Consider the following 24,275-nt stretch of genomic DNA (forward strand, 5'->3'; position numbering starts at 1 on the left):
GAGTCTTTTTTACCTCGTATACCATGATGATCGTAGTCGGGCGAGGATCTTGTAATGTTCAGCTCGTGTTAATTACTGTCGATCAAAATCCACGTGGTACAAATAAACGATATAAGATTGTTCCGGTTTGTACGACTCTTAAATTTCCGGAAGCTCTTAACTACATTAATTAGGTACGTGAAAGGGGTTTTTATCTATTTCAACTGTTACAATCAACGTTATTTCTTATTTCCCAACAAAACAATGGGTGAATCTGAAGTTATTCACACGTGTTTTCAGCTGTACCGTCTCTTTAATTTTGAGGAAATAATCATTCTTAAATAAATAATCAAATATTGCTAATCTTAAAAAAAGAATTAAAAATTACATACAGTATATCATTTTCAGCATGATTAACAAATCTATCAAGTACATTGTAAATAACATTAGATAAGATTTTCCGTTTTCCGTTCCGTTCCGCTTTCCGTTCCGTTTTCCGTTCCGCGTTTTAGCAACACCCCTGAATTAGACCCCAAAAACAGCTGCATAAATAGCTAACTCAAACAAGGGTTAATTGGGAGAATTATAGCCGCAATAGTTTTTTGCAAATGATTCATCCTAGATTAAATATTGCCAATCTAGGAACAGGAGTTATCAGGATTGATTTTGTGATTTTTCCTTATCATGTATTGACCTTTCTAAAGCACCAGAATCATTTATAGCAAAAGTATGCATTGAAAAAAAAAACACCCCTGTTTTTTTATTGGTCAATAAAAATTACATAAAATTTCATGTACCAGGTAGTTCAGAAATAATGTCACAAAGATCTATCTTTTTCACTTTGTCCCTTGGTGTCAACAGCTCAAACTTAGGCAACCAAAGATTAGGTCAACCATTTACTAAACCCCAAATGTTAAGAGATGGTCTTCAAGAAGCGATATCTGCCTGCCTATATAAACCTTTTCTGAAGTAAATTCACCTCTGCACTAGAGAAAATATGTATGTCATGTTACAAGAGCTATACAAGAACTGCTAGTCAGAGAGTCAGATAAGGGTGGAGATGATCAGAATCACAAAAGGAAACCAAAAAAACTCGCAAAAACGCTGTAATACACTAATTATATACTGTCATCTGATGACCATAAAGGGCCTAGATTTCCCTCAGTATAGGTAGCCACTGCACTGGTATTATCATAAAGCCAACAGAAATCAATTAGGTCAACATGACACGACCAGTCTATAAACCCATAAGCATCTGGAGGCCTGTAGCCACACCTTATATTAGCTGTTATGATGAAAAATCCATAATGAAAGCAGACTTATATAGCCAATTATTGTGTAATATCCAGGGCTAATTTTCCTTAATATTTGATGTATTTTACAGATAAGTCCTATTTAATTGCAATGAAAATAGGAATTTTTTGTGATTTTTCAGGGCTTTTTATTCTTTGAAACAAAAGCTGTTTTTTGGTTATATTACAACAACCGGCCATATTTTGAATCTAATAGCTACTAACAATAGCCATCCAGTATCACAGCCAAATAAAAATTCCCATAACACAAGACGTTTAATGGAGCGGAATAATTGCACTATTTAAATGTGACTGTCATTTGCATAGCAAGTAGATTGGTCGGAAACTATGCACAGGAACTCTTCAGTTTTTACCTTTCAGCTTCTGATATTGTTTACAGTTGCCAGCTGTTTGGAAACTTGAAAGATTATAATGCCAATTCCAAGCCTCTCTGAAACTCTCAGTAAATCTGCCCTTCGTTTGATCGATCTGTTCCTTTGGCAGAAACCAGGTCACTGTAACAGATAAAATATATAGATTTTTTCCTCCCTCCATTGATCGTTTACTACTTTTATTTGCTTGTTTACAGATTTCTGCCTCCAAGGCTCCTAGAGATAAACAGGGACGGTACAGCGATAAAGATTCCTCTATGAATGAACAGAGGCATAAAAATCATATAAATAGTAAACAGCGAAAGTCATCTACCGGTATACACAAACATACTTTATGATAAAACATTTTTTGGTTCATAGAACAAGCTTATAAAATATTTTGGTAGCTATCTATGGAACAATTTTGATGCAATTTTCCAATATTTGTTGTTTTTGTTAGGGTAGATTGTCTAATAACATCACTCCATCTAATGCATTCTTGTTTTGAAATAATGGGGCTCTGCAATTGAATACCATGAATTGTGTACTAGAGCAAAACACATTTTTGACGTGACAAAAATAAGGTCAACTTGACACAATGGGGTTCTTCAGCAGTGTAGATTAGTGCCCCAAAGCCTTTTATCTGCACATGCTAGGATATAGTAAATAAAAACAGCAATAGATACCACTCACTATCTTCCACAAGACAGAACTTTTTAAATTATTTCAGTACGCAACCAGCGCACAAGGAAAGAATCTTTCTTCACCGCATTATCAAGGCATACATGAAATTACCCCCAAACTCATCATCATTATCAAAGGCCTGTTGACACTGCAGCTAATCAGAGGGATGTTCAAGGAATCAGTGCTGTTCCTTATCAGTGACTGACGTGCGGCCATGAGCGTCCATGGAGCTATAGATCAGTGTTTACTTGCACTTGGTGATAGCCATATGACCACTGTTTTCAAAACAATTTTGCTTTCAGAGTAAACACTATGCAAGGATAGAGGCAACATTCCCTCTCTCTCTCCTCAAAATATTTTAACCTAGATAAAGATATAATTAGTTTCTGTGGTGTTTATTTATATCAGTTACATTTTCAGACGATAACAACACAAGTCATTCTTCAACAGAATCTCTAAATACCTCCACGAAAATCCCTTTCAACTTTATTCTACAGTTCGGTAATCTTAAACAAACCATGTTTTTTTTAAATCTTTGTACCTGCCAAAACTAGTTTTAGCCATGTTTCTCCTCTAATACAACAACAACAAAGTATGCATATTTCTAGGTATGACCATGGTGCTCTTTGCTGTCCATATGTCAACCCTTGAAATACTGGCTTTAAAATCAATACCTTCTGCCCAATCTCCACAGAGATACTGGGGCTAGAAGTGGTCCAAATGCCCTGCAGAACAACACATCTGTAATTTGGTCAGCAGAGATGAATGAATTATCAATTAGACCTTCTCAACAAAGCTCAAAGCCATGGTCAAACTTCAGCTTTACTGTAACAATCAATATACCTGGTACTCTCCTCTCTCTCTCTCATTCATTTTATTAATACCTTGCTCACACAGGCAACATCACCATATGCAAAATATCTAAGCAGCACCTGTTACAATTTTATCTATATGTTTATTAAGTGAACAATTGTTTGACTCCATAAAAGATACTCCCCTCCCAATTTAGAAGAAAAAAAAATTAACATGCCCTAGACAATAAATGGAGCAAATCATAACTACTCAATGTAAACAAACACAACTCTTCCCCTCCCTCGTTCTGTCTTGGCCAATGGGAGGCATCTTTACATCAATCTTGGTCAATGAATTCGAGCACAAATGGCTTATACACATAACCAACACAATTACCTTTATATCCTTTGATAATCAATGAGATCTATGCCGTTAACACAGGGAATGTCAATGTTGGTGCTCTAGTTGTTGACCATTGACAATAATGGTGGATAAACAACAAAATTGCTGCCATCTCTAGCTACGTACCCTGACATTACCATACATTATTACTATACATTATTTTCCCAGCACTTGACAATGCCTTCTAGGTTTCTTTTGACCCCTTTTAATTTACACTTTAAAAGCAACAAATACAATTTTGGAAATCTAATCACAAGATAACCATCTTTTAGAATCTACTATCAAATATCAGGCCCTGCATGATAAATGGGATAATTCCAGGTACCATGATAATCTGGGTTTTTTTCTTTCAATCATCTGCAATACTTCTGAAGTGCAAAAAATTTTTTGACGAATTCATATAATTGTGAACTGTAAAAAGAATGTTTGGGGCCACCTATACAGTGTTATCTTGGGGGAAACTGATTCACTGCCGTCTTTTGGCATTGTTCATGTTTGATAAGTATAAAGTGACCCAATAGCCCAACTGTTCAAAAAATCTAAACCGATAAGCTAGTGTGCGTGTATATTTACATATTTCTTATTCCAGTTATGACCAGCTCTCTCTGATTTAAATACTTAATTTACCTGGGGTTGTCTTTAATCTGAGTTATATATAAAGACCCCCCCCCCCCTTTCTGGTTAGCTTTTACATGATTTATTTACAAATCTTTTTAAACTTCAAAAGACCCCAACTTTAGGTCAGTTTAACCAGGCAAAGAAACCAAAAATAGTTTTGTCATAAGGCATATGTGTTTCCTAGACATTGTTTCCTTTTCTGATACATTGCAATAAATCGTAAAATTTGGGCTGCATGGAAGCATTCAGATTTTAACAGAATAAATGCATGCATATATTCTCTTTATAAAGAAATGGTCAGTCCTAGCTTTCTTCCAATGGATGAGGGCTATGCTTGCATGTTCTCTTCTCTAAAAAGAATAGCAAGTATATGCACAGTCTGTGACTTGGAGTAATGAAAAAAGTAATCTGTGTCATTGTGCCTTCGTAAACTAAAGCATTCAATATAAAAGATGTGTCTGCTAGCTTAACCTAACAAGAGGCCCATGGGCCACATCGCTCACCTGAGGAACAATAGGTATGATAAAATCAGCTTAATGGAGTCGTAATACAAACTATCTGGACAATGTACAATAATACATGTAGATCCTGTATAATTAAAAACCCTTTTTTCCTTTGAATATTCTTATGTTTATAATCATTAGTCCCTTTTCTAACAGGATGATTTTATAGTCATATCATATGTTGAGTATTGCAGTTCTCAAAAAGATCCTTAACAATAAAATTTATATAAGGGATATAAACGTACATCAAACTCAGAACCTTCTCGGGAGGCCAAAGAATTGTCCTGGGGCAAAAGTCTTAACAATTATGAAGAATCATCTGGCTGATTAGTTTCTGAGAAGATTTTTTAAAGAATTACCCTATATATTCCTTTGTTAAACTTTGACCCCCCCATTGTGGCCCCACCCTACCCCTGGGGATCATGATTTTCACAACTTTGAATCTACACTGCCTGAGGATGCTTTCACACAAGTGTCAGCTTTCCTGGCTGATTAGTTTCTGAGAAGAAGATTTTTTAAGATTAACTCTGTGTATTCCTATGTAAAACATCGACCTCCCATTGTGGCCCCACCCTACCTCCGGAGGTCATGATTTTCACAAATTTGAATCTACACTACCTGAGGATGCTTCCACACAAGTTTCAGCTTTCCTTGCCGATTAGTTTCTGAGAAGCAGATTTTTAAAGATTTACTCTATATATTCCTATGTAAAACTTCGACCCCCCCCCCCATTGTGGCCCCATTCTACCCCAAGGGGTTATTATTTTAACAACTTTGAATCTACACTGCCTGAGGATGCTTCCGAACAAGTTTCAGCATTGCCGGCTGATTAGTTTCTGAGAAGAAGTTTTTTAATGATTTACTCTATATATTCCTATGTTAAACTTCGATCCCCCATTGTGGCCCCACCCTACCCCCGGGGGTCATGATTTTCACAACTTTGAATCTACACTACCTGAGGATGCTTCCACACAAGTTTCAGCTTTCCTTGCCGATTAGTTTCTGAGAAGCAGATTTTTAAAGATTTACTCTATATATTCCTATGTAAAACTTCGACCCCCCCCCCCCCCATTGTGGCCCCATTCTACCCCAAGGGGTTATTATTTTAACAACTTTGAATCTACACTGCCTGAGGATGCTTCCGAACAAGTTTCAGCATTGCCGGCTGATTAGTTTCTGAGAAGAAGTTTTTTAAAGACCTCCGGGGGTCATGAATTTCACAAATTTGTATCTACATTACCTGATGATGCTTCCGAACAAGTTTCAGCTTTCCTGGCTGATTAGTTTCTGAGAAGAAGATTTTTAAACTCTATATATTCCTATGTTAAACTTCGACCCCCCATTGTGGCCCACCCTCAGGTGAGCTAAAAAGGTGTTAAGTTTACAATACAATAAGTTGTTAAAGTTGGTTTCTGGAAGAACAGAAAATTTTCTTAATAAATATTGACATTTTTTTTTACTTTTTTAATCTTTAGTTTTTAAGATCTGTGTACAAACATAGAATTGTGAGCAAATCTATGTATCTTGCTTATAATTCGAAGTTTAACACTCAAATATGGTTAGTAAATAGAAATTGTAAACAATTAAACACAAGAAACATGCACTACATGTATAACAAATAAAGAACACAATTTATTTTTTCGAAGTATATACCTACATATTTCCGTCAGCGATATCAAACTCTATTTAAACTGAATAAACTCGAGAAAATGCCGAGCATCTCAACAAAACCTATTGCATTAATCTTCCATTACGCAAAAGATAATGCCGAATTACCGATAGAATGAATTGTATTTCAGTACCCCTACATAGATTTTGCTTAATTTGCGCAGGAAAACAGTTAACTGTTTGATATACCGAAGTCTCTGTTTGATTTGATACGTAAAAATCACGAAATACAGACGATAGTTTCCAGGTTACAAAGCATAAATAATGAAAACGAAACGAAAATCAGAACAAGCTAACACCAACGTCATGTGTGAAAACTGTCAACGCATTGAAATATTTAGCCTGAATTTACTTCACAAAATCGGCACCAATATATTTTGCATGTTTCAAAATTTCCCTTCATACGCGAACTGTTGCACAACAAGCAATTTCATCATAATCCGATCGACCCTTTTCGTATATATATAATGTCATGGCTGCTTGAAACAAAGAACCTCGTTTTAGAAGTATGGAATCATTTTACCGGATGCCGAACCCGAAGCTATTAAACTGATTGAAACACGCCTTTCCTTTATTATTATTTTCGTAATAACTCAAATTTGAAACAGAATTACACCTTAATTTTTGCAATTTATATTTTCCTTCCCATAAGGATAATTTATGCTAAACTGCGTTGAGTTTGCATCGGTAGTTCCTGAGAAGAAGATTTTTAAAAATGCACCCCCCTTTTTCTACAGTTTCAAGGTTTTCTCCGCTTTGAATGCAGATCGGACTTTTATTTCTGCAATTTATATTCGCCCTCCCATAAGGATGCTTTGTGCCAAATTTGGTTGAAATTGGATAAGCGGTTTTAGAGAAGAAGTTCAAAATGTAAAAAGTTTACAGACGGACAGACGGACGGACGGACAGACGGACAGACGGACAGACGGACGGACAGACAGACGACGGACAAAATGTGATCAGAATAGCTCACTTGAGCTTTCAGCTCAGGTGAGCTAAAAACACTATTCCAGGTATATTTATGTGTCATTTTCCTGGAAAAGTTATGTCATAGCATAGAGAAGGAGATCGGGTGTCGATGGAATTTGACCTTTGTTTTCTCCTTAGAGTCACAAAGACAGTCTAATATGAAGTAGTATTCTCTTGATGGTATTGAACAATCCTCCAATTTAAATTCACCATTATGCCTTGGCAAGAAAACTGCTCAGTCTTAAAGACTGAGTCTCAATTATTGTAAGTACATAGGAGGTAGAGAAAACAGGCTTACATCTATATCTATTTCAAAGTCTTCTGCTTCAAATTACTACTATTGTATTGATGTTAATATTCTGCTTTCCTAAAATTACTGTCCTTCGTGTAAAATTAACTCAGCTAGTAAAATAATCCTGACTCATTGTAAACATCCTCTAGTAATTTCACACCTTCTGACATTGCAAGGCATGTCAAGATGAGGGGCTTTTAGAATTTAAATTCCACAGGTAAAAGAAATCTTATCAACAATTACCTGTGCAAATAAAAACTTCTGCACTATACTTAGAAGGCAATTGTATCTTTTACACCTCCAGTGAGCTCAAATTCACTCCAGCTATTGAAGACATAGCAACATCTTTGATATCAAGCGTAGCATGTATTTGCTAATTAATCCTGAACTGTTGTTTATGTAACACAGCAAATATAAACTGTGTATTTCCCTTACCTAGTAAATATTACATAACTGCATACTTTGGCATACTTATCTTTAAGGCAGCAGAGTAAATGGAGAAAGACAGAGTGAAGGAACTTTCCCCCATTTTTCCTTCTTATTTAATCTAACTTAAAGGAAATAAAGAATATTGCAAGCTTGCAAAAAATGACCCGCATATACCCATGTGTACAAAGGACTTGTTTCAATCTTTGTGATTTATTTTTCTCTAGTGTTATGCTGCTCTGAGCATAGGACAAGATGCAAAGATAAACACTGTCTTCCACAAAGGAAGGCCTTTTTTCTTCTTAATAGTTCCCATTTTCTGCCATTGGTGATGAGCAAATCATACCTTGACATAGCAGACTTGGAGCCAACTTTTTTGAATGTGCAATAATATAAAACAAGAACGGTTACAACTGTGATAAAAATCTTGGCCCCTGTATTTGTAAGCCCTTGGAACTGGATTACAACCTCCTAAATTATAAGCTTGAGCCAAAATCAAGTGGCAATTTTCTTTCTGACATCATTTTTTTCTGATTAGATAAAAACTTCATTAAGTCAAGCACAATAAAACCCCAATATTTTTAGCCTCTGGAGACCTGATACTACCATCCACAAGATAGCAAAGTATACAATCTGTTGGACTTGCAGCCAAGGGGGAAATAGTCATGGCTTTGTGATCTTGAAAGGATTAAAAATGTTGACTGAGACTTACCTTTGTGTACAACAAAGTACTTTAATTGTTCTAACTCACAAAAGAGCAGGGCCGTTTGTAATAAAGTTCAACAGTGCCTTCAGCCATGTCACAAGATTTACACATATATTACAATGACTTTGAACCCTAAAGTCTAAAAAAAAACTTTAATTTTCAAACGTGTTGACATCTTCTTTGAAACGTTATCAGTCGTAATTGTGCTGCGTCAACACAAAATGTGACAGGGTCGAGATATTTCGTGATAACCCCATGTTACAAATTACCTCCAATTGTTTACAAATGACCAATTTAAAAACCTACTATATAAATCACCATACTTGAATTTCCCTCAAATTTATCGAAGATGTTTTTGAAGCTTATTCTTCATATATAGCATTATAGCCCAGGTGCAATTATGAGCTCTAAAACTCGCGAAGCATAATGAAAAATAATGGGAAGGTGAAATGTGATATGGACAACGGTGGGATTAGTTACCATCTCTGACAAATAACAAGTGACAATCGGAGCTTCTTTACGATTCTGTTATTACACAATTTCTATACGGACTCTCAAATGTCTTACTTTTTCTTTCCAGTGTTTTCACAACCTCTGGCTCATGTCGTAAATCTTGACAATCCAATTGTAGAACATTGAACTGCGAACTGCACCTTTGTTTCGATAGATCAGGATGATAAATCATGACAAGTATCCTACATCTGCAAAATAAAATGAAAAAACAATTCTTCACTGTTTCTTAATCATCAAGATGATTTATTATCTACTGTTACAAAGAAAATTATTTTGTCTTCAATGTTACAGTCTATAGAAAATGACTTATGTGGAATGCTACACCAAAATTTAATTTTATGGATCGTTAAAGTATCATTTCCCAAACATAATTTCACAGATATATATATATATATGCCGTTTATTTATGACATTTTGATTCAATTTCTTTTTTTAAATTGATTGTTTTATATTTCTTCTCTATAAGACACGTCTTTTCAAAAGATTTCATCCATTATAGGTTTAAAAAATATGAACAAAAGAGGTTTTTTTTAATCTTATTAAGAATTTTTTTTATTAAAAAGAGGTAAACTTCTTTTTGACATTTAATACTGGAATAGTTTGTTAGACATTGACATCATGCATTAATTGACAGCAAATACTGTAAATTCCTAATTAAACACAAGGAATTAATATCCGCGTAAAATCGCAGGAAGCATCCTTCGCGGATTTTAAAATCTCGCCATTATTTTCTGACAGTTGAAAACTATAAGAAAAAAGGAGAAAAGTTCAACTTTCGCAATTTTATGTCCTCGCGATTTGATACAATCCAGTGAGATCGCGGAATTAAGTACTCGTGTTATAAAAGGAATTTACAGTATTAAACTCTACAGTAGGTGTGTCACTTCAAGCCTAAACAGATATTTCACTTTATCATGATACAAAATTTTATATAAAATACGGCATATGCCTATATCACTCTTTGAACAATGAAATCATGTTTCAGAAATGATACTTTCATATGATCTGCAAAATAAAATTTTGGTGTAGCATTCCACCTTAAGGCTTTAATATTGAAGTAATAACTTACAAGAACTCTCTTTCATTTCAACAATTTAGAAAAGATGGTTAAAATCTAGCTTTTATTTTTCGAACAGTTGTGAAGTTAAGAATTAATTATAACATAAACTTGGTCCTCCTGAAATTATATTCCCATGCTTTGATTCAATTCATAAAACCAAGAAATTAGGTACCAGCAGTACCCATGTAAAACAAGGAATCTATAATATGTTTGCAAGGTATTGCTACGTCAGTGTGAACAGGCCCTACCACCTGCTCATCATTCAACAAGTGACCACTTTGAATTTGCAGATCAGGGGTCGATGTTCACCTACTTATATGTTACCTTGCTTTTTTTAATAAATATACACTCAGGTGACCCAATCTATATCTGAAATAATAACTCATTAATTAATTCATCATAAAACCGGAATAATTTGACAAGATCTAACTGCACATTATGCGAAACTTTTTTCCAAAGACTTAGATTTGTTTTTTGTTCAGACAAGAATCTTGTCTAACTTTATATATGGTAACAAAAGAGCTGTCAATTTCAGATGAGAAGAGCAAGGAAATAACAAACTGAAATAGCAAAAAAGGTTCCAAAAGAAGACAATAGACTAAATATAGAGAAGAGGCTCCAAAAGAAGTAGCTTTAGGCAACCTAAAGACCTTGTAAAACATGTTTCGATAAAAATAGAATGAAAAAAAACCCATTGTTTTTCAACACGCTCTTTCTAAGAAATGACTGTCCAGATCACATCAATTCTATCAAATTAAGCTTGAAAGCCCCACTTCTTATCGGAATCATCACTGACAATAGTTTTTGTTTTTACTTTCTCTAGCATTAAAGCTGTTCTTGTGATCTTGACTATTCTAATTTATTTGTCTGGCCACAAGGTCTTGTCTCTTGCAGTACTTTCATAATTTCTATCACTTTCCCCCCTTTTTTGATTTTTTTATTCGCATTTGTTCATCCAGAAGATAATAAAGAATTGAATTGAATACAAACATCTCACTCTCTTGTCAAAGTCCACAGACAACAATACTAAAGGAAAACATGCACCATTCAAATCACGAAATTGATCTACTTGTTAAACCAACCTTCTGACTACATTATGACTCTGTTAACAATGAACCTTCAATATCTTTGTAGAGTAATTAGACAAATGGAACAATGAACAAAAGTACAAAAGAAAGCAAGGAGACCCTTTACATTACAAAGATAAATTTACTTTGATACGCATTCCAATGAAGTGAAATATTGATATTGTGCACTAAACCTCTCGAGTCAATCCCTTTAGAACTCCTGGACTTTATAAAATTAAAATCATTACAGTAAGCTTGTGAACTGTGAACTATCTCTGCAATGCTTTAAGTACAAAAAATATTGAGACGACAGCTTATTGATATACCTCCCATTATCTAACAAGTTTATAATAGCTCTTATATATACAAATGAAATTCTGAAATATCAACTCAGTTTTGAATACATCTATCATTTTTCTTTCTCACTCTTTTTGATATAATTGTGTGAATTTGTATTTCTTTTCTATATAAAATTAAGTATTGAGTAACAAAATTGATTCTCAACACATTAATGAGAACTTTCTGAAAGTATCAGTTTTTCTTTATTTACCCATTAATACAAATACTTGTTGAGCTAAATTTAAATTATCCACTCACGAAACAGAAAAAGAGGGCAAAGTATAGAAATAGTTACTCTAAACGCCATGATGAAAGCCGTAATCTCTTCCCATGCTTCGGAATTTCCACTTTGGTGTAAATGAATCTGATACCTTTAATATTATTGTCAAACAATTGTCAACTGCACTTAAATGCACAGGTCGAGTGCATATGCATAGAGGGAATTTCAATACAAGCACAAACCGACCCATCAGAGAGATAATCAGTGTTATAACAAAACAAATGATCTCAACCTCATTAAAATTTCGTTCCACCAAAAATAAAAATCAACGGAACTGCAGCGTGTGCATATCAAATATAAAAAACAAGACCCATGCAAAAAACTTGAGGGTTCATAAAGTGTACCACAGCAATCCACTGCATACTCAAAGGTCGAAGTTTTCTTTCCTTTTTCAGGGAATATCAAGATTTGTATCTTTTTGACAGCTGTTATCTATTCCTTGTTTAATAATCAAAATGAGGAAAGACAGTTGCTAGATTTACTACTATGCACTGCACACTCGGGGAGGTGTAGCGCAAATTAGTCACCCCACACTCAATGGATCAATGGAGAAGTTTTCTGCCATTCATCTTGATATCGAGTTTTGATGTATATTTAAAGATGAAATTTTTTTTTTTAGCCTCTTTTTTTCGATTGAGATTAAATCACAAAAATTTGCACAAATGTTAAAAAGTCATAAAATACTTTGCAGTTCAATCGACTGCATGAACATGATGAAGGTAAAATAGCGGCTAAAATGACCTGCTGCTCATAAAACAAGCAAATCATAGAATTATCATGTTTCACATAAAATGCTTTCATGCTATTTTAATATTCAGGACAAAGTTTGGGTCAATAGCAGGTGTATTAACTTTGAACAAAGGAAAGCAGCATTTCAAGGTTACTAGAATCAAACATCCAAGGTGCTGATATGGGTGTTGGTCAAAAAGGAACCTCACCGAGGGTCAGTTTTGATAACGAAAATGTCACTTTATTCTAAAAGCTGAACTCTTTTTATGATGGTTTCCTTTTCTATTTTCAGACTTACTAAAGTCATTTGTTGAGAAGAAAGTCAGTTAAACCTTACACAAACAGAAACGGAATCCAGTTGAAACTAGTGTTACGAGAATTTAAAGGTTTTCTTTTTTTTTCTCCTTTCTCTCTTGCTTCAAATTGTGGCAATGCCTTTCCTGATCAAATTCCTGATAACTGGGTTTTTCTCAAATGACAATCAATTTTGTATTTCATTTCAAAGATGATCACTATATTTTAACAGCCCAAGAAATATTTCATTAAATTTTTTTTTTCAAGTCACATAAAATTCATTTTCAATTTTGACAAATTGACAGAACTGAACTATTAGCCCACAGAGGGCCATATAAGAATGACCTTGCGGATACTAATCAGTGAGATGCAAAAATAAACAACTTTATTTGCTATGCCTCATTTTAGTATCAGGTATATGTAAATTTCCTGCATTGTTGTTTGATTTTATCACATCTAATCTTGGGTCTAAAATTTGAAATAGACAAAAATGTTAATAGATATAAAATACATGAATGACAAATGGAATCTCTGATCGAATCTTCACCCTGCTCTGAAAAATTCCTCTCGCGCCATACTAAAAAAAAGTGATTAGTATATCATGTGATGTGCGTCTCTGGAGACCAAACTTTGATAAATCACTTTTCAGTAAGGGACAACAGATATTGCTGTCATAAAAGCACTAAACAGGATTCACTGTGTTGAGAAATTATTCAGAAAATTTTCTACCCATTGTCAATTTGGCTTGTTCCCCCAAACTTTACAGTCTTCATAAAGTAACTAGTCGTGCTTGGCCACGCTTTTTAATAATCAATTGCCTTTTCATACCCTCTCCTAAAACTAATAACAGGAGATTGCAATTTAAAAAGAACATCAAAGTGGGCTTTCAATAATGACTTGCTACTTTTCTCACTTTTGGTATAGATCCCATTGAATCCTACTCTATCAGTAATGGAAATCTTCAGAGAATGGAGGTGCAAAGTGGATCCATAATGATGCATGCCGAGTTGTCAGTTACTAGTTATCTCCCTTTAGTACAAGGGTCATTACCCCTTAATGGTCAAACTTCCAGCTGATTTCTATTGTGTAAGGGGGGTTGGGGAGATGAGATTACATCACCTCTCTCCCCAACCTTCTCACCAGGTTTCCACTTCTCATTCTGAAGTCTGGAACTGTGTTCTCCACCTACCAAAACGTATGTCAGAGATATACAAATTTAAAGCTGACACAGGATTTACTCAAATTAATTACAGACAAGGTTAAAATGTTCTTCTTAATGTCACCCAGGAAGGCATAAAAATCCCATCTAGTTATGTAATTTTTCCTGTCTTATCACAGACAGATCTCATTAATGGCAGCTCCCATCTCCTGCTTCCACTTGGCTCAGTTTTATCTTGTCCATTACTTTTAGCACAGGAAAAAAAATGATTCTACAGCAAAATCTTATTTCTACTCCTTGTTTCAATTTTGCATTGAAGATTTCCCTTAAATCCATTAATAATTGAACTTTGTTTCCTTTAAGAATAGAAGCCATAATTCATTAAAACCACAAAACCACACACTGACTTAAAACCATACAGCTCTATAAAAATAAGGGATAGAAGATAAATCAAATACACAAAACTTGAGAAGAAGTCACTTATACAGTGCAAATTCATTAACCAAATAACATAACAGGTGTAATATACAGTTAGCTCTTACATGACCTGTGATTTATCAGCATTAAGGCAAAGTTAGAAAAAAAAATCATTTTTTTTACCCAATACAAAGAAAGAGTAAATATGTTGTTTTTCAAAATACATGTATCTAAAGTTGTCCAAGAGGGTCTTTTACCTATGCTGGGTCTCTTTTGGATAAATGCCATTTCTATGACAATGATATTAATATGACCTTGAACTTAGTCAAAGGTCATCACACAAATTCTTGCGCCAAGATGGAGCCTCTAGTTATATTCCTTTTTTAAAGATATAAACTTAACACAATGGAGAAAGAGAGAGGCCACTGCCGTTAGGCTTTATCCCTAACGGCATATATCCCTCCTACCCCCTCTAGTCTTTGTGAGACATACATGTATACTGTAAAATGAAGAAGGATTGCCTAAACAATATGAAAATATCTGCACACAAGTGAATGCAGCAAACAAATTTTACGAAATGTCAATGCATTAGTTATTTAATACTCCACAAAAAACAATTGTTTTGGGGTAGGAGGGGGTCTATCTACAGCAAGACATTTTCTCTAGATCCCAGATAATCTCAAGGATATATGTATTTAGTATATCTGTAATAACAAATAACCCACAGACATGCTGAATAGGATTTTACCCCACCCCCACCTCTTTTGGAAGTCAGCACGGGAGGGGGGGGGGGGGGGGGGGGTTCCTTAAATCAAGATTTATCTCCAGTTGCTGCAATAACATAAACAATCACTGAACTGTTAATAAGCTGATGCCAAAGGGTCTTTATGTCACCCAATCAATATTTGTCCTTCTCTGCAGGATTAACACCAGCTGCTCCAAGAGATTATGGAAAATACAAATCAACAATTGAAAAATTACAAAGTTGTGATAATATTATTTAATATATCATTAATTCCTGGTCAAAACAATTTAAATGCATCAAAGGCCTGCAGTGTGAAAACAATAACATTTTCATCATGACAAAAAGCTTACATCATGTCCTGTCTTCATAAATCAACTGTTTATTTAATATTTTGAAAAGCCTTATAAACACACAATTTATTTATTCTACCTATGCAAATGAATTTTGTAATGACATGGCATGGATAAGAGGTGACAGGGGGTTACAGCATATGAACTGAATCCTTCTGCTATAATTTATGAGCTGATGACATAATTACATTTCCACAAGTTACAGATATATATAGAAAGAAGTTCTTCCCAGTTATGTTTACTTGCATTCTAGATGAGACGTCCAGGAAAAGTCTATTCCTGTACACACGCACTGAAGTGAAACAGACATGTCACCTTAGTTGTGATAAGAATAAGGGAGGCAGCTTTTTCAGACTGAATTATGTAAGAGACAAATCTTAAATCAACTTGTTCTTCTAAAATGAGAATTTATAATTATCATAACAATCCTCCAAAAATTTGAATTCAGGCATAAATTGCAATATGTCCATACGGATCCCCATGTATGGAGCAGCTCCATTTTAAAATCTTTTTACAATGAATATAGAACAAATTCTTAGCTTGGCTTTTAATCATTTCCATGACTTTGAAAAGGCTTGGTGTAAAATCTACAAGAAGAAAATATTTCAGTGCATGGATATCAATTAGCACAAAGCTGTCACAGAAACCAAAGTCAATGCCCACATAGATGTCATATAGTCTTTCAAGGACATGTGCATGCATAATATAAACAACTGCAACAGTTTTAATATAATCAAGACTACAACGACCAGCCTGGACTTGTAATACAAACATTAATGCAACTTGCAGGAACTTAGCTTGCATACAATGCATCGCCACTTGCATCTATAAACACTCTTGCATGTACATGCTTACCATTATAAAGGGATCTCTGGACTACTTTTTTTTTAATTCTTGTATTCAAAAACATGTTTAACTTAAACATAAATGGTGTATAATTTTTCTATGTCAATCCCTGGAGCAAACAATTTAAACTCAAAATCATGGCGAGTTGTTCAAGTTGAACAGAGGCATGTTACAATAATATTGTTACATATCATCTGTAAACAACTTCATACGCATTACTCCCACTCCCCTTTCCTTCAAGGCATGCATCATTCAAAACAACAAATAGAAAGGGACAATGATTCAAAACACAAAAAAGTGTAGACTACGTGCCTATTTACAGGGGACCTACTACTCTATGCTACGTTCAGAGACCAATTAGCCATCAGCTAGGGAATTAATTGTGGTCCCATTTCAAAGTTATTCCTACTGCGTATACTATACCCTAATTTCTCATCTATATCCAATTCTTCATGATAGGCTGAGACATTAACAGTAAATACAAGATTGATTCCAGTTACTAAAAACAAATTTATCTAAAAACGAGTCACATTAATCTAATGGACCATGGATGAGTCATGAATATAACAACTGGCTGAATTGAGCACTTGGTTGCAGACTTTGCCAGTATAATTTTATCCACAGAATCATCTGCACTGTATGATCTTAGCCTCATTTACAAATGTAAACATTGCATCAGCTCACAACACAAAACACACTTCTGTTGCATCATATAAAAAAAGAACCACTTGTCTGACACATTCAAAGGGAAGTAACTCTACTTGACATTTTCATAACCATGACCTTGAAATCTGAGTTTTTGATAAGAGAGAAAGAATTTCTCAAATATACTTTTGAAATGTTCTCACAATACTGTATTAAATGTTTATGTGAACATGAATCTCATTTGTTAACATCACATCCGTCATTGCTATTGCAGCTATAAATGCCACCATTAATTATCTTCATAATAAAGATATATAAGCTGGGGCTGTCTGTCTTACTAGCAATGTCAGAATGACTGGAACTCACTGAGGAGTTATATATAGCTTGTGTATACAAACTTACAATCTCCATGTCTGTAACTTTCCATACACACATAAAACATAGACTAAACAAAACAATCTCTCTCTCTCTCTCTCTCTCTCTCTCTCTCTCTCTCTCTCTCTCACAAATTGGCTGTCACTGAATGGTACACATGCTCCTCAATATCTTATCAACACAATTCAAACTTTATTTATATAACACTTTCTATCAAATGATCAGGAAGTGATCAAAGAGCTAACAAGTGGGAATTTCTGCATTATAATCACACAAATGTAATAAACGAGCTTGTTACTACTTAAAAATATCAAAGTACCGGTAATGAACAAAATGAAATACCAAGACTCTTCAACCCTTTCCCTTATACCATTGTCCCCCACAATAATATCCCTTAACTTTTTTTTAACCAAACAGGAGTCATCTAGGTAATCAATATACAGATAAATATCAACACAAACTCTGTTCTCTTTTGAGAAGTGGATAGGCATAGCCTACATACTATGGATGTAGGCTATGCCTGTCCACTTCTCAAACGAGAATACACAAACTCCACCCTGATATCGCAATACAATAAATATATTATTCACAAAAATCTTTTGCATGACTTTTTTTCTCAGCGATATTAAAGCACGATTAAACTTTTTAAAAAGAGTGATAGAGATGACCTTCGGCTTACATTGCCTGCATGGTTTCAATTGCCCGCCTTGTGCAAGTTGTGTTTACAATCTACAGCCAGTGGTGAAGCAAGGTAGAACCACGATGGTTTAACCTTGGCTGCCAACAAGTCTGCATGATACAAATGTTTATCAAGCATAGTGCACATTCTAAGAAAAGCACTTTTTATGATCTCCAAGGCTGAGTTTTATTGAGGACTTCACAGCATGGCTTTTCCTTTCACTCGTTACTCGTTAGCTGTGATATTTATTTCTGTCAGAGTTTTATTACTTTTATAACTTTTATTAGTTATAGGACTGCAACTAGTTCAAATATTACAAGTACTATTTTTGCTTATCATTCACTTTCAAATAATTTATTAAAGGAGTATATCTTTTTCCTGGTCTGAAAAGGGTTAAAGGAAATAAATGGCATATGTATTATATGTATTTTATGTATTATAGTTGATGCTTGTTTAAACATAGACGTCGGAACCGCCTTTACAAAATTATACATAACCATAAACCAAAGGACCATTCTTTTATTTTTTATTCTTTTTGCTTATTAAGAATTTTGATATAAGTCTAGCCCCCCCCCCCCCCCCCCACTTTCAATTTTCTTCCGCCGCCCCTTAAATATATATCATACATGTATTTTGACTGAAATCCCAAACAATTACCGCATATATGAACATTTGCCCTGATTTAACCAAGGGCAACCACACATCCTACTGCAACAAAAAAGATTACATAATTCTGAGAGGACACAAACCCTTGTTTTGACAAAACTTAAAACAAAAAGTTTGTTGGCAGCTTCTTTAAGTTTAAATCCAAGCATTTTTCTTTCTCAAGCGAATGATGTTAGTAGGCAGATAGTTCCACTCTGCTGTGTATCTATCATCAATGAAAGAGCTCAGCAACACCGCTATTACAGAGCTAAAAATAAACGGCAACAGATCAATACCAAAGTCTTCAGGTTCTTTCTTCTTCTTTTTTTCAACCGTCTAAAATATCTTGGCCCCATGTCAATAATGAACACAGCATAAGTACAAAGATATAGACCAGGTTTTCTTATTGAATTATGTCATTAATCCATTCCAGGCAGTGCATTCAAGTAAGCACTGTCCTCTCACTCTTTGAAGTTTATAATTAAACTTTTCAAATATCTAGTTAGTTAATTGGAAACATGATTATTGATACAAATCTTTCACATTGAGTGATTTTGTTCACCATCAGGAGTTGTCGAGTTTTATCTCATAGGCTTAATACATGAACATGAACATTGTAATTCATACTACCATGAACTCCTCCCATTTCCTCTGGCATGTCAGCTAATTTTAATGTAATACAGTATGTTTAATATTTTCTCATATCTTATATTTTAAAGTTTTTTTTTAGATCATCAGATCATACAGGTGGTATAAAGCTGTTATACACAGTAATTATAAACCGATGCAATAAATACATGTCACCTCTTGGATCCCTTCTGAAGCAGCATGTTACCCTACACCGACATTGATACTTCTAAAGGACATCTATCTTATCCTACACCGACATTGATACTTCTGAAGGACATCTATCTTATCCTACACCGACATTGATACTTCTGAAGGACATCTATCTTATCCTACACCGACATTGATACTTCTAAAGGACATCTATCTTATCCTACACCGACATTGATACTTCTGAAGGACATCTATCTTGGGGATCAAATATGAACCATGGGTATGAGCACAGCAATCTTTTAAACTTCAATAACATCAAAGAGGACGAAAAAGTATCAACTTCCATTTTAATCTCTTATTCTCTTTTGAGAAGTGGACAGGCATAGCATACATCCACATGAATGTGGACTAGGCCTGTCCACTTCTAAAAAGAGAATAATCTCTCTCTCTCTCTCTCTCTCCTTACATTCACAAATGACTGATATCAATCAACTAGCAAATATATATTCAAGCCATCTAGCAATATGTTGATGGATTTCATAATTGTTGATTTATGAATCACAACACTTATTTTTGATATATATTTCACATCTTTTGACATATGATTCGATTTGCACAAAAAAATAACTATCCATCATAATACCAAATGTCGTCCTTCTAACTAATGCATTATACCTTGCCGATGTCAGCAGAAATCTGAACCAATCAACAACTCTTGCTTTAATACATCAATCTGCTGATTACGATCAGAAAAGGTAGTTTTTTCATTCCATAATGAAGTCATCCATAATTCAAACAGGGGGATAATGATCTCTTCTTTAAAAGTTGACGTCAAGCATAATTCAAAGCAGCTTATACAGTCAACATTAATCTATGGGCATGGACCGAAGCTTTTAAGCTGAACATGTTTTCCTTTTGAGGAGTTCTAAGCTTGATCATTAGAGTTCTTTTTGAACAGCAGTGATCTTTTTTTAATTATCACTTTCATCACTGAAATAGCTATAAAACAGGCTGCAATGTATGCGCAAACATATTAATACACAGAAGAGCCTTATATTGATCCAGCATTGAATATTGTTACCACTTCATAATCATTTGCAAAGCCTTTAAAAACGTATGAAATAAAACCTTTTCTCATCTGTTTAAAAAAAAATTTGCCTGTGAAAAAAAAAAAAAAAATAAAATCTAAAATGACAAATACCTGGCTTGAAACAAAGATTACAGACAGCTTATTTTAGACAGGCTGGCATCATCAATATTTCCATTGAATTATTGATTTTCATCCACATTCTGTAATAAAATTTGATAAAAGACAAATGCAATATTACACAATAACATAATTACGATCTATGAAATTATATCTTATATTATCTTATCAACCGATTCATTGTTTTATTAAATGATATAATTTAAACTATTTGTCATTTTATAGATAAAATATTGCACTATGAAAATCTAAATCATATGCTATAGTATTGTCTATCATGTGCTTATATATAATTTTTTTAGACAACACAATACATGTATTGTAATATTGCTTAATAAATATGGTAATATGAATGTTATATTTTATGCGATATCATATCAAATATATTGCAAATTATCATATATTATATATACATTTAATAGTTTGGGTATGCCTCAGACTAGAATGTCTCGGCGTCACTGGATGAATCAGGTCACGTGATTGGCTTATTAATTTCTTTACACAGCGATGGACATAACGTTAATTGAGCTGATTTTTTACACAAACGTTCAACCACACCTTTAATTTATAAGCCCCAAGATATTTAGAGTGACCCCCCTTTGCCTGTGACGTAATATTACGATCCTACAATGGCATCCAGGTTTGCACAGAGGACTGACAAGGAAGGTAAAAAATTAGAGAATTAAGCTATGAATTTAATTGTTATACAATATCTTTTGTTTGTTAGCATATCAAACTTTAGGTCATCAACAAAACAAAACACTTATTAGGTTTGTTACTGACTGTTTACAGAAATTTGTGGGGTTGGTAAAGTCCATAGAAGGCGAGGCAGAGCCGAGCCCACAAATTTCTGTAAACAGTCAGTCACAAACCTAATAAGTAATAATATCCACAGTCACATCAAACAAGCAAGTGAAGTAAGATCAGCAGATACACAAAAACAGCTCAGTAAAGCATTGGGAAAATCAAGATGACTGCATGATCAAACAAACTTTAAATGAACGATGAACCAAAAACAAACACCAACAACCACTATTGACCATCTACTACTGTATACATTACATGTACCAGTCAAAGTACATCATCATGTACCCACAGGGAACTGAACCACTATAGAACAGTGCTCTGATTAACCTATGACTTGCCTTTTCTCTGTCAAGACCTACAAAATCAGTTATCTGAAATCATATGCCTATGGCAGGCTAGCAAGTGCAGATCTGTGTCCACCACACACTGTGATATTCATCTGGATTTTTACACTCAACGTAAGACTTCTTACTAATATCAACAGAAGGGCATTCACCTTCCCTTGCATTATCTTATTTCTTTATACAATCACCGAGTTGACAGAATCTCTTCTACTCTGACTGAAAACCCTCCAGCGCGCTTCATCTGTATGCTATCATGACCTACCAGCATTTAATTATTGTTTTAATGGCCTGTTTTTCTCTTCTTGTCAAAATCCAGCTATCAATTTCATAGCATGACGCCAATACATTCATCATATTTTTCTATGTTCAGGGAAAACTATTAAGTATGATGCTGTGTCAGTAGATCAATTCAGTGTTTGATAAAGAGAAGCCTTGTACTAGACAGGCAGAATAAAGTTTTACAATACACAAGTTTCAGTTACTTTATTTTGGAATGTGTAGAATTTTGTGCAAAACTGAATACTTTTACTATTCATATCTCATGCAAGCTCCAAGGTATCAAGTATTATTAACAAATAACATTCATGATGGAAAAAGTCTGATAAACTTCATAATACTCATTTTTATATACCTTGTATCTATGTTTTTTAAACTTTAATTTAAAAAAATGATATAAGACAGCGGAATAAAAAAATCCTTAAATCTTAGTAAGAGATGAGATTCCAGTTTCTAAATCTTTTAGAATACTAAAGCATCATTGGTGATAGACGGAGACCTGACAGCACTTAGTGAGTGACGGTACAGATTGATATGTCTCGGTCCATCATGACATTTGACCATGAAACATAAGTAAGCTAATCACGCAAGCTGGCACATTCATGCTAACACTCAAAATGGGTTACAGCAAAATAAAGTCATAAAAAAAATTGTAAGACAAGATAATTTTTGCCTTTTTTAAATCAATACTGTCAGGACTGACAAAAAGCTTTTTAAATTAAATAAAAAATGTTAATCTCAAACATACATCAAATACTATGGGAAAAAAAAGTTTTTTTAACAAAGTATTTTAAAACGTACTCTTTAATTTTCTTTAGTTCAAAATTATGTTGTACATGTATAAGCAAAAAGTAAACTGAATAGGATCAAATGTTAATTGAATTTCAATGCATCAGAATGTTGAAGTGAATATATCATTTCCAATTACATCAAAATTGAAAATTATTTGACAAAATAAATGGGTTTAAATGTCAGGAAAGGGTTTTTTTCATTTCTTAAAAGAAAGATTGTTGCTTCAGATAAAAAGATAAAATTTGTGCATTTTGCACCAAGCTCATTTTCTAATATATTCTGAATTCCATTCAGGCACATAGCTTTCCTCTTCTTCTTTTTTATGCAAATACCAACATGTTGCTTATAAATCTACATGGTAATCAAGTTTGAAAGAAAAATGAAAAAACAACGAGCTACAAAATAAATATAAACATTCAGGGAAATCAAAGCCAGATAAAAGGGATTCTGTGTCAGCACTTATCTCCATTAGTATAGTCAATATAAGGCCAGCCAGCTGTGTATAGCAAAACACTGCAGGGGACACTAGTAAACTTGTGTGTTTAGTATCCCAGTGACAGGGACTGTTACCAGTACTTCCTTATCAAATACTATTAAACTCCAGATCCATAACACCCCCGGGTTCAAGCCCTGGTCAGTGTGGCAGACTGTCACATCTCGGAACTGAACCTACACCATTAAACCTTCAAGTGACCCCGAAAATTCCCCCATCAGGTTAAGGTCATCTGATTTATATATAGTCTAGCCAGCTGTAGAGAGCTCGTCACTGTAATATATTTTTTGGAGAACACTGAACATCAAGCGATTGTTTTGACAGATCATAGTCATCACAGACCTCTGCACTATATGATGTCCAGCCAAGGTTGAGGAAACATAAATAATTCAGGTGGAAGAGAAAATAAATGTAGAAATTGTCACTTTTTTTTTGATAAAACTGCTTCTCTTTCTGAGGTACAAAAATAACTTCCATTTCTTTTCTTTATGAGATAGGCATACCATTTTCTATACTGCTGATCTGAGATAAATAGTTACTGATACCACTGTGTCAGATCCCTATTACATTTCATATTTATTTCAAGCACATTCACACTGTGACATATCAGACAAATGCTATACTTTTCAAAGGAAATAAAATATATATCAACTTGAAGGATGTCCCAAAATATCATTAATCTACAATTACAACTTAATTCAATCCTAGCAGGAAATTTCATATTTCACAAA

The 24,275-nt window shown here is 34.1% G+C and overlaps 1 protein-coding gene across 13 annotated transcripts in view; it reads right to left on the minus strand.

The window, feature by feature from the left end:
• Nucleotides 1-24,275, minus strand: part of LOC105330193 (uncharacterized) — a 39,296-nt gene that overhangs the window by 12,907 nt on the left and 2,114 nt on the right. The window contains exons 2-6 of one of the 13 annotated variants that reach the window (XR_004602220.2): nt 20,827-20,915; nt 15,898-16,242; nt 15,419-15,493; nt 9,270-9,403; nt 1,646-1,786 (exon numbers count right to left, since the gene is read on the minus strand). Coding sequence is in view for 1 of the 13 variants with exons in the window: in XM_066068713.1 (XP_065924785.1) it covers nt 1,646-1,786; nt 9,270-9,403; nt 19,650-19,675 (301 nt within the window). In the remaining 12 variants the exon portion in view is untranslated. Of the gene's footprint in view, nt 1-1,645; nt 1,787-2,437; nt 2,456-3,514; nt 3,532-9,269; nt 9,404-13,897; nt 14,170-15,418; nt 15,494-15,897; nt 16,243-16,924; nt 16,946-19,649; nt 19,691-20,826; nt 20,916-24,275 lie in introns of those variants that run through there. The other 12 variants (XR_010708430.1, XR_004602221.2, XR_010708433.1 and 9 more) reach the window with 12 other exon arrangements.

This window comes from Magallana gigas, chromosome 8, assembly GCF_963853765.1.
Source record: "Magallana gigas chromosome 8, xbMagGiga1.1, whole genome shotgun sequence".
NCBI classification, from domain to species: domain Eukaryota; kingdom Metazoa; phylum Mollusca; class Bivalvia; order Ostreida; family Ostreidae; genus Magallana; species Magallana gigas.